At 35.7% G+C, this 12,911-nt stretch overlaps 1 protein-coding gene across 1 annotated transcript in view; it reads left to right on the top strand.

Moving 5' to 3' along the window:
- LOC127835975 (uncharacterized) overlaps nt 1-12,911 on the top strand; it is a 120,460-nt gene that overhangs the window by 73,907 nt on the left and 33,642 nt on the right. The window contains exon 2 of the mRNA XM_052362393.1: nt 7,016-7,180. Coding sequence (XP_052218353.1) covers nt 7,055-7,180 — 126 coding nt within the window. The 5' untranslated portion in view covers nt 7,016-7,054. The remainder of the gene's footprint in view (nt 1-7,015; nt 7,181-12,911) is intronic.

Raw genomic sequence — 12,911 nt, 5'->3', positions numbered from 1 at the left:
ATTAAAATACGCTGCTGTCATTTAGGCTAGTTTGGAAGTAAAAAACTAATTAATTATCACCTTTCAATTTTATTCGGCAATCGGCAGACAGGTGTAATAGACTCTATTAGCATCATAAAACTAATTATTTAATTACCACTCTTTACTTCAGATTTGGTAAATATGCGGTAGAAAGATAAAAAGTGGTCAGCTAAGAAATAGTTATTTACGGGTGTTGTCAGTTGTTTTTTTTCATTTGCTAATCTCCTTATACGACTTAGCGTCCAGTCGCTATTTTGTAGACAGACGACGATATTAACTGTGTATTGAAAGTATACAGTGTCTGCGCATGGATGACCCAATATTATCTGATAGCTCCTCCCATTCTCACGTTTCATTCGACAACGTCATTCAGGGTTTTTTCTCCACTTTTTGGGAAGATAGCCCATGGCTTTGGAATTGGGAATTGTATCGGCATTTTCATGAAATTGGGAAAATAAATACGTTAGCCTTTTTTTCCACATGAAAAGTCCACTGATTAGGGAAATACTAAATTTGATATAACTCTTTATAATCATTCAAATTAAAAGAACAAAATCATATAATACTTTGTTAGATGTAATTGAATTGAAATTGAGATAAAATACGCATTAGACTTCTTTAAAAAAAAAAAAAATTTTTTTTTTTTTTTTTTTTTTGGAAATTGGGAATGTTTTGCCACATTTTGGGAAAAAAGTATACTTTTTGGGATTGGGAACATAGCCGAATTTCGGCTATAAAATCGGGCCAAAAAAAACCCTGTCATTTCATGAAAAAGCGAGCTCAATGTTGATTGGCCAGCTACCATGCGCACTTCAATAACAATAAGGTCAAGCGATGTCTCATAATCGGGTACAGACCGGGTTTCGTTTACTGTTCGAATTGCGAACACTTTCATTTAAACAAAGAGACAAATACAGAACACCAGTCCGATTTTAAATGGCGGATGCAGGCTGTCAAGCGGTCATACTTTTTCCTCCTTTTTCCTACTATTTCCTACTTTTTCATCAGGATCCTACTTTTTCCTATTTTTTTACCAAATCTTCCTACTATTCCTACTTTTTCTTTTTCAATGGAGAATTATTTTTTTTTTAAGAGTTTTTTTAGTAAACTTGCAGGATGAATGAATCTTTGGCATGACTGTATCCCTGTTAATGTGCATTCATCTAGATGAGACCTGACAACCCATGCTGACTGTCTGCTAGCACCTCTTCAGGAGCATAAATATTTATTTCTTATGTAACTTTTAAAATTATTGACAAGTTTTTTTTTGAAGTAACAATAGTGCCTTGTTTACTTTCTTAGCATTTGTACACTGCAGACTTCACTACCTTACACAGTTCCCAGTGATGCAAGAGCTGAGGGAACCCATTGTTTATTCCAGTTTTATTTTGTTTACATTGACAACAATTTGACCAAACCTTATGAATGTTTACATGATATTGCTGTTTGGAATGTAGAGATATAGAGATACATGTATTGTATGAGTGGTTATGTAATATGGAATTTATTACACAAGTTATGGAAACAAGAAATATCTTTAAAAAAGATATACGGCGTAAATAGTTTAATGAATGAGATCAAGGATAGCGAATGTCTTTTTCTGTGCAGTTCTTAGCTGCATCACACGCAGTACGGGATGTTACGGGGAGTTTTCGCGGCTTATTTTACATTATAACATATTGCTGGTCATAAACCTATAGATACAAAACAGAAAACCAAAAGAAGAATGGAAGTGAAATTTAAACATATGAGTCAACCGGCCACACGAGAAGTATCCGTATTTATAGGCGCGTTCTTCGAACAAACCTGTTTTAGTGGTTTGTCGGGCATTGCTATTTGATTCGATTATTAACAGTATCAATTATCATCGTGCTAATGCTTAAAGTGATATTATGGGCATTTTGCACTGTTGAATTGAGCTGAAAAGAATTAACAGGTCAAAATAGTTAGTTAAAATGTGGTTACTGATTAATTATCTGCAACTCACCTTGCTACCAGTTGTTTATAAAAATATATTTTATATTCGATATTCTTACGTGACCCACCCAGTCCTGTAAGCTGAAATGATCCGTAAAACAATTTCGTGTCTTTGTGTCGTATGAACAAATCTGCACTAAAACTAAATTTAGGTTCAACTCGTAAACGCATGATCAGTTGTCAAACGAAAGTACGGTTGATATTCAAATGCATTATTTTTCTCTTTCTGGTATATTGTTTTAGTATGATGATGCTGCATTAATTAATATAAGTGTATATGAAGTAGAAACATCAAAAATAATCAACGGTTGCGATAGACACCTATTAACTGTTACATGCTCATAATATCACTTTAGTACATTAAGCAATATGGACGAATAATTATTGTTAAATTTATCAACAATAATATTTATCATTGTATTGTTGAAAACACATTAAGAATCTATTATTTACATACCATAATTATATTGCTGAATATCTTCATTTAACATATTTCTGGTCTAAAGAAAATTCCAGGTCACCTAGTTCACGGATAGCGTCTTTATTATATAACGATTATTTTACTGGCCGCCATTTCTCCGGTGATGACCTGTATATAAACTCTGAATGTCCGCGAATTGACCCGATATACCTCGCGGGTTGAAATGCAATGCTTTAAAGTGAGGCCTCGCTTCCATTGCTCTTTATACTTTTACATGTTAACATGTTGACAGGAATAAGGAAGTAAGTACTAAATATGAGAACATAGCCTTTTAAGTATAAACGCTCTTGCGCTGGTAATACTCTGAAAATAAAAGGTGTACGCACAAACTGTATTGATGTCGAGAATTGAGTGTAAAACTGTTCTATCTATTAAGCCTTTTCATTCGAGATAAAATTGTTTCATACAGTAAAACAGTGTTACAAAGACGCGGATATGTTTGCAATGTTCTGGTGGTATACTCAAATCAGCCAATGGAATAAATGAAGTGTATTCATTCGTACCTAGCCGCGGGAAATTTTATTGGAATTTTATTGGACACTTACAAAGGTCATGCTAAGGTGAAAAGCTGGCTTAATACAGCTTACGCCGAAAAAGATAAAACTGATGCTTTGCCAGCGATTTTCCTTGTCCAATTGGGAAAAGTACCCGTACCGGTCCGATTGGGAAAAATTGAGTCGTGAAAACCTCAAAATTGGGAAAAATCGAGTCGTGAAATCCTGAAATTGGGAAAATCGCGTCGTGAAGTTTGGGTCTTATTGAATACATCATACAGTTCATACTTAATTGAACATACCCATTTAAATAATCATTTGCAGGCATGCCTTAATGACCATTAAGTTATAAAGTTTATATAAATAACAAAATATTATAAAGAACACACCAAATCATTTACTAGTTGTTTTAATCTCTTTTAAAGCAATGTCTCTCTCTTTCATTTTTGTGAAATTTCAACAATCTTTGATGTTTAATCATCACTCAGTTGCTTGCATCCCTCCCTGCACAGCATCATTATTGCTGTCAATGTGTCCTGTGATTGATGGTTCCGATTGGTTTTTTGGCATAATATTTGCTATTATGACTCATTTCAAACTACGATAAGGTTACAAACCGACGTAAAACAGTACGCTGGCTGCCTGGCAAAAGAACCGGAAACAGTAACAACTCTATTGATTGAATGCGCTGAATAATAAAACCCGAAATTAATCGAGCGCGTGGTTACACACAACTATACGATTTTCTTTGTTCGCTCGCCGAAAGTTGGTTTTTTTACGAAACTTTCTATCGTTTTGAGAAAAAATTCGGACGCTGATTGGGATTTTTCCAGATGCCGATTGGGAATTTGGGAATTTTCGCTCGATTGGGAAAGTACCGTTTTGGGAATTTGGGAATTTTCGTTCGATTGGGAAAGTACCGTTTACCGGTACTTTATAAAGAAGGAGGAAAATCGCTGTTTGCCGAGTTTTCATCATTTACAAATATAATGTTATAAATTCTGTATTACATGACAACGGATATGATGTTCTATTGATATCATAGGTACATCATGTTTAGTAATTAAAGATAAATGCACAGAGCCTAAATGCCCTGATACATTTTTATGCTCCCGGTAGGGTGGCATATTGCAGTTGTACTGTCAGTCCGTTTGTCTGTCTGTCTGTCTGTCTGTGTGTGTGTGTCCGTCCGAAAACTTTAATATGGGCCATAACTTTTGCAATATTGAAGATAGCAACTTGATATTTGGCATGCATGTGTATCTCATGGAGCTGCACATTTTGAGTGGTGAAAGGTGAAGGTCATTCTTCAAGGTCAAAAGTTAAAAAATACAATCCAAGGGAAGTAATAAGCTTTAAAAGGGAGATAATTTCTAAACCTGCCAAATGATATATTGAAATTTTATTTCAAAGCTGCGCAATAGTGGGCATTGTGTTTCGGACAAACACAATTCTTGTCTAATGATGCCATAGCTAGTGAGGTAACTTCAAGGTGTTAAAGGGAAGTATTAAAATTATTAAACGGCATTATTACACTCCCGCAAAGTCATCAATAATGTAAAAGCCATTATTTGAAACTGGAATAAACAATGTAGTGCAACTGTTTCATTGCCCAATCAAGGATGTCATAAAAGATGTCAGGTGATAAGGTCCTATCTCCAGTTGCATATCTGCTCTGCAATGACCAGTCATTTTGAATGTAACTAAAGTCATTATAACCGCACCCTATTGTCAATTTAAAGGTTTCACAATGTAGCTGTAGCAGAGCATTGACACTGCTTTATATACTAGTATTAATCTTGTACAACAAGTTGGTGTATCACTAAATAAATTTGGTCTTCTGCTTAAGGATATAACATGCACAATATATTACCATTTTTATATCGCTACACAGAAGACCTCTAACCACTTATTTGATGATACACCAAAATGAACAGCATCTAATTACATGTATACTTCTTTATCAGGGTAGCTTTGCTTGAAACTTAATTATCATAGATACACTATAAGTGCTAAAATTCCTAGTGGGAAAACAAAGTTTAACCCTTCATGGATGGAGAAGTTGGACAACAGTGGAAAAACACTGGGATCATGGTGCAAGAGAGATACCAGCAATGAGTTTGCAAGATATTGTACTGTCTGAATGAAGTCCATCTTGTAGTAATTCTGGTGCTAATCAACTTATAAGTCATGCAGATGGATAAAAACACAAGGAAAACATGAAATACATGCATGATAATTCACAAAAGCGTTTGTTTGGAAGTGCCCAAAAGCCAAGCAGCTCTCAGGGTTGTGGGGATAAATCTATCTGTATGCAAGTACATCCATCACACAAGGAACAGGTACAAAAGGCTGAAATCTTCTGGGCCCTTAAGGTAGCTTCAAGTGGGTATCCATACATAACATGTGATGGCACTCCTGCTCTGTTTCAAGCTATGTTTCCTGGACCTGTGTCTAAAAAATTAGTATTATGTATTCCTACTTTTGAGGGAAAAGTTCCTACTTTTTTCCTACTTTTCTTGCAAAAGTAGTTCCTATATTTTCCTACTTTTTGAAAAAAGGTCACTTGACAGCCTGCGGATGTTTACAATAAAATTTTACTAGATTTTCGCATTTTCACAAATAAGATTTTTATTGAGCCAAATTCTCAAAATTTTCGCAAATGACTCAAATGGCGAACAACAGCGCGAGCCCTGTTGCACCCCTTTGATATAACGGTGTAGTTCAAAATGGCTGCCGCGAAGCAAATAACAGCGATTAAGTTGAAAATTTGCACAGGAAAATTTTTGTTCTGCTCTAAACTCGTATATTATACGCACCCCCTACTTGAAGAAAAAATCGGCAGGTAAAAAAGTGCGTATTATATTCGTAGATTTACGGTATTTATGATGGTGTGTTATAACCCCCAAATAACCATTATCTATGATTTTGTGTTGTAACCCCCAAATATTTCAAAGTTCATTTTATTTACATTGGTTTCCTTTTTAGCTCACCTGAGCACACCTGAGCACAACGTGCTCATGGTGAGCTTTTGTGATCGCCTTTTGTCCGTTGTGCGTAGTGCGTCGTCAACATTTTGCCTTGTGAACACTCTAGAGGCCATATTTATTGTCTGATTTTCATGAAACTTAGTCAGAACATTTGTCCCATTGATACCTCGACTGAGTTCGAAACTGGTTCATGCTGGGTAAAAAACTAGTTCACTAGGTCAAAAAAAAGAAAAACCTTGTGAACACTGTAGAAGTCACATTTGATGCCCAATCTTCATGTAACTTTGTCAAAATGTTTGTCTTAATGATATGTTGGTTGAGTTTAAAAATGGTTCTGGTCCGTGGAAAAACATGGTCGCCAGGGGGCGGGGCAGTATTCCTAACATGGCTATAAAGAAACCTTGTGAACACTCTAGAAGTCACAATTTTTGCCCAATCATCATGAAACTTGGTCAAAACACTGGTTACATTGATATCTTGGGATGAGTTCGAAAATGGTCCAGATCGGTGAAAAAACATGGCCGCCAGGGGGCGGGGCAGTTTTCTCTCTATATAAATAGTGAAAACATGTGAACCCTCTAGAAGTCACATTTTTGGTCCAATGTTCATGAAATATGGTCAGAACATGTGTTTTCTGGATATGACGGTTGAGTTCGAAAATGGTTTGGATCGGTAAAAAAGCATGGCCGCTGGGGGGGGGGTCATTTTTCTTATATTTATATAGTAAAGCAGCTTGTGAACACTCTAGTTTAGAGTGTCATGGGAAGAAACTGCAAAATGGCGATTGAAATATGTTGAATTGACAGAGTTGTCTCCCTTTTTATAATTTTATAAAAAAACTTATAATTTTATAATACTGTTTCATAGCACATTATATCTGTGTAAGGAGTAAACACTTAAACATCACAAAATCTATATTTAAAAAGGTTAATTTCTACATATCTCAGGTGAGAAACCTAGGGCCTTTGGGCACCTTGTTCAACATTGCAAGACAAAGTTTTTGAAATATCTGTGTATACAAAATTGGCACATTCTGTGGTACTCTGTTTAAGGTTCGACGTCTGCGGAATGATATATGTCATTCCAGTACAATGAAGGTCTCAGATGGTTTTATGAAAGAGTTATTTTTTCATGCGACAACATTGTTGAAGGAGGTTGAGATCAAGTACCCTGATTGTGGTCCAGAAATTGAACATCAACTAAATGTTCTTCAAAAGGTATATTTTTACATTCAAATGCAAACCTATATAGATATATGATATATCCAAAATCTATATGAAACATCACCATTTACCTCAGTTTGTTTACCGTATTTACCATGTATAGCGCGCTCCCATGTATAACGCGCATGCAATTTTTTAAAGCCAAAATGGAAAAAAAAAGAATTCAAGTCCAAAAACCTGAAAATTGGGCCGAAAATGGCCTCCATTCTTATATTGCGCAATCTTTTAATCTAAGTTTTTCGGGCGCTTAATTTTTTGTTTTAAAGTAGGGAGCGTTTATACGATCAGGAGCATGGGTTGCATAGCACTATATTTTCGACAATTTTAAAGATTATACTCTTGAGAACACCGTATATGTCCTTATTTTCAAGACCCCTGCGCGTTAAATTTGACCACTATTACCTATTCCTCACATTTTCATTACCTGCCGCTCACAACATAGTATGACATAGTCTTCTGCAGACCCGCAACATCGCAATGTCCAATTTTACGCAAATCGTCCGTGGATCCCATTTTATTTTTCATCGACTTAAAATATTTCCCCATTAAGAGATGCTCCCCATTAAAGGGATCTTTTCACGCTTTGGTAAATTGACAAAATTGAAAAAAGTTGTTTCAGATTCGCAAATTTTCGTTTTAGTTATGATATTTGTGAGGAAACAGTAATACTGAACATTTACCATGGTCTAATATAGCCATTATATGCATCTTTTGACGATTTTAAAACCTAAAAACTATAAAGCGTTGCAACGCGAAACGATTGAATAATTTGGAGAGTTCTGTTTTTGTCGTTAAATTTTGTGAAACTACGAAGATTGCTTATATAAGGTATAAAATACGTCAAGTATGTGTACTCGGCGGAATAGCTCAGTAGGCTAGAGCGTTTTTACTTCAGGACTCGGGCAGGACTCCAGGGGTCACTGGTTCGAAACCTGCTCCGGGCAATGTTCTTTCCTTTTTTTATTTTTATTCTTGATTTTTTACTGAAGCCTTTACGATCCAATGTTTACATTTATCAATATAAAGCATTTAATGAATGAATTAAAAAATGCCAAAATCTGTGAAAAGGCCCCTTTAAATCCAGTTTGACCTTCACTGCGTCTTGTTGATTAATATTTATAGTGAGTCAAACAATACACCCGAACGCTCTATTCCATACAGTTGACGTTATCGGCGTTATCAGCGTCAAGCCATTAGACAAATATCATTTGTTTTTCTCTATTGAAAGAAAATAAAACGGGTCTATATCTCTATTGTTGGTTTGTTACCTACGTAGTATACTCGCACGGTAGCATATTAATGCAGAGATCAGAAAATCATTGATAAATGTATTCGTCGTTTCAATGCTTAGGGTCGAGTAATTTCGGCAAATCGGAACTCTTACTTACGTAAAACACTTGCTCAATTAACCGTTAAACTCCATCTCCATTCTCTGCAAAAGGTTTGAAGGCGGAGCTTTGCACGTGCTATTATTTAATTGGACGATTGCCATTGAGGAACAAATACACGATTGGTTCGGCATGTTGATTGCTAGACAAAGGAAGCCAATTTTGTCGGCGAGAAACTTGTCGCTTTATTGCTTAAGACAGGAAGCGGCTTTCCTTTGATGACGTCAAACTGTCAATTCACATAGAGTGCAAATTTTCAGAATTGCTAACATTAAACTTTGGATTAAGTTATCAAAATAAAGCAAAAGCGAAGTTGAGAAATATGATTGAAATAATTAGCGTCAGTTCAAATAAGACGTTTTGCGTTGTAAATCAATGACTTTTAATGACAACAAAAACTTTAACAAACAATACCACGACGACGCGGGGGTCGATATACCTCAATAAAAAAAAAAAATGAACAATCAATGAAGAAGTGTGAAAACACCAACAAAGACATTTTTTTCATCTTTTCTTTTTTGTCAAAACTGTTACTACCCCGTTCATTCCCACCGTTTCCCGCTATTTGTTGTTTCGACAACGGCCCGTCAGTCTATAACAGTATAGGGTGTAGTTTTCTGCAATAAAAAATGGCGGCAAGTGTGAAGATTAACGATTACGAAATGGATTTTTGCAATTTAGCAACCAGAAAAGCGTCCTGTTGATTAATTACGCGCACTGAATTTTTATGTCCCCCACTATAGTAGTGGGGGACATATTGTTTTTGCCCTGTCTGTTGGTCTGTCTGTTGGTCTGTTGGTCTGTCTGTTTGCGCCAACTTTAACATTTTGCAATAACTTTTGCTATATTGAAGATAGCAACTTCATATTTGGCATGCATGTGTATCTCATGAAGCTGCACATTTTGAGTGGTGAAAGGTCAAGGTCAAGGTCATCCTTCAAGGTCAGAGGTCAAATATATGTGGCCAAAATCGCTCATTTTATGAATACTTTTGCAATATTGAAGATAGCAACTTGATATTTGGCATGCATGTGTATCTCATGGAGCTGCACATTTTGAGTGGTGAAAGGTCAAGGTCATCCTTCAAGGTCAGAGGTCAATTATATGTGGCCAAAATCGCTCATTTTATGAATACTTTTGCAATATTGAAGATAGCAACTTGATATTTGGCATGCATGTGTATCTCATGGAGCTGCACATTTTGAGTGGTGAAAGGTCAAGGTCAAGGTCATCCTTCAAGGTCAGAGGTCAATTATATGTGGCCAAAATTGCTCATTTTATGAATTCTTTTGCAATATTGAAGATAGCAACTTGATATTTGGCATGCATGTGCATCTCATGGAGCTGCTCATTTTGAGTGGTGAAAGGTCAAGGTCAAGGTCATCCTTCAAGGTCAGAGGTCAAATATATGTGGCCAAAATTGCTTATTTTATTAATACTTTTGCAATATTGAAGATAGCAACTTGATATTTGGCATGCATGTGTATCTCATTGAGCTACACATTTTGAGTGGTGAAAGGTCAAGGTCATCCTTCACAAGGTCAAGGTCATCCTACAATGTCAAACATCATATAGGGGGACATTGTGTTTCACAAACACATCTTGTTATTTTGAAATTTGAAGGTAAAAACCTGCGCGCTATGCATGGTAAAATACGGTAAGTATTGATCCTCAAATGAGTAGAGGTGAGTTAATTTGCTGCTCTTCACACATGTTGGAAAACTAATTGATAGCTCGCAATGTTGAGAGACACACACAAAATATCTGCGTGCGTTGAATATCTTGTAATGGGTCTGTAGAGTCTTTGTTGTTGTATGCACAATTCCATAGGAAAATTATTTATTGAGAAAGTTTTGAGCCAGGGGGAGCCCTGATAAATGTAAAAAAGCATTAGTAAAATGATTTAGAAGCAGGGAAATTAGGTCTATGAGTATTTCACATTTTATGTGTTACCCTGTGATTGACAGAGGTGGTATGTGATATGAATCTTTAGTTGTCTCATGCCATACAATAAACATAAGTTCAATTGACAGCAATATATTCGATAATCTATAATTTACCTTTTGCATTATTGTTGTATTTGTTATTTTAAGTGTGATTCAATAAAACATGAATTCCGACCTGTTTCTATTATAGCTCAGAAATAATTGCAACATCATAGCATAAAAACCTACATATAAATTTGTATTATATGGTGAATAAATTGGGATTATTAGGCCATCCTTAAAAAACTGTTTGTTTGGCTTAACCCACCCCGGGTAAATTTGGGTGGGTCGGTAGGTAGGGATTTTATTATGCCCCTCTTTGAAGAAGAGGGGTTATATTGCTTTGCACATGTCGGTCGGTCTGTCGGTCGGTCCGTCCACCAGGTGGTTTCCGGATGATAACTCAAGAACGCTTGGGCCTAGGATCATGAAACTTCATAGGTACATTGATCATGACTCCCAGATGACCCCTATTGATTTTGAGGTCACTAGGTAAAAGGTCAAGGTCATGGTGACCCGAAATAGTAAAATGGTTTCCGGAAGATAACTGAAGAACGCTTATGCCTAGGATCATGAAACTTGATAGGTAGATTGATCATGACTCGCAGATGACCCTTATTGATTTTCAGGTCACTAGGTCAAAGGTCAAGGTCACAGTGACCTGAAATAGTAAAATGGTTTCCGGATGATAACTCCAGGCTGTCAAGCGGTCATACTTTTTCCTACTTTTTCCTACTATTTCCTACTTTTTCATCAGGATCCTACTTTTTCCTATTTTTTTACCAAATCTTTCTACTATTCCTACTTTTTCTTTTTCAATGGAGAATTATTTTTTTTAAAGAGTTTTTTTTAGTAAACTTGCAGGATGAATGAATCTATGGCATGACTGTATCCCTGTTAATGTGCATTCATCTAGATGAGACCTGACAACCCATGCTGACTGTCTGCTAGCACCTCTTCAGGAGCATAAATATTTATTTCTTATGTAACTTTTAAAATTATTGACAATTTTTTTTTGAAGTAACAATAGTGCCTTGTTTACTTTCTTAGCATTTGTACACTGCAGACTTCACTACCTTACACAGTTCCCAGTGATGCAAGAGCTGAGGGAACCCATTGTTTATTCCAGTTTTATTTTGTTTCCATTGACAACAATTTGACCAAACCTTATGCATGTTTACATGATATTGCTGTTTGGAATGTAGAGATATAGAGATACATGTATTGTATGAGTGGTTATGTAATATGGAATTTATTACACAAGTTATTGGAAAAAAGATAAAACTGATGCTTTGCCGAGTTTTCATCATTTACAAATATAATGTTATAAATTCTGTATTAGATGACAACGGATATGATGTTCTATTGATATCATAGGTACATCATGTTTAGTAATTAAAGATAAATGCACAGAGCCTAAATGCCCTGATACATTTTTATGCTCCCGGTAGGGTGGCATATTGCAGTTGTACTGTCAGTCCGTTTGTCTGTCTGTCTGTCTGTGTGTGTGTGTCCGTCCGAAAACTTTAATATGGGCCATAACTTTTGCAATATTGAAGATAGCAACTTGATATTTGGCATGCATGTGTATCTCATGGAGCTGCACATTTTGAGTGGTGAAAGGTGAAGGTCATTCTTCAAGGTCAAAAGTTAAAAAATACAATCCAAGGGAAGTAATAAGCTTTAAAAGGGAGATAATTTCTAAACCTGCCAAATGATATATTGAAATTTTATTTCAAAGCTGCGCAATAGTGGGCATTGTGTTTCGGACAAACACAATTCTTGTCTGTATGATGCCATAGCTAGTGAGGCAACTTCAAGGTGTTAAAGGGAAGTATTAAAATTATTAAACGGCATTATTACACTCCCGCAAAGTCATCAATAATGTAAAAGCCATTATTTGAAACTGGAATAAACAATGTAGTGCAACTGTTTCATTGCCCAATCAATGATGTCATAAAAGATGTCAGGTGATAAGGTCCTATCTCCAGTTGCATAATCTGCTCTGCAATGACCAGTCATTTTGAATGTAACTTAAGTCATTATAATTGCACCCTATTGTCAATTTAAAGGTTTCACAATGTAGCTGTAGTAGAGCATTGACACTGCTTTATATACTAGTATTAATCTTGTACAACAAGTTGGTGTATCACTAAATAAATTTGGTCTTCTGCTTAAAGATATAACATGCACAATATATTACCATTTTTATATCGCTACACAGAAGACCTCTAACCACTTATTTGATGATACACCAAAATGAACAGCATCTAATGTATACTTCTTTATCAGGGTAGCTTTGCTTGAAACTTAATTATCATAGATACACTATAAGTGCTAAAATTCCTAGTG

The sequence above is a fragment of the Dreissena polymorpha genome, chromosome 6 (assembly GCF_020536995.1).
Source record: "Dreissena polymorpha isolate Duluth1 chromosome 6, UMN_Dpol_1.0, whole genome shotgun sequence".
NCBI lineage: Eukaryota > Metazoa > Mollusca > Bivalvia > Myida > Dreissenidae > Dreissena > Dreissena polymorpha.
Note: the sequence above shows the minus strand (reverse complement) of the source record. Positions and strands in the feature narration are given on the sequence as shown.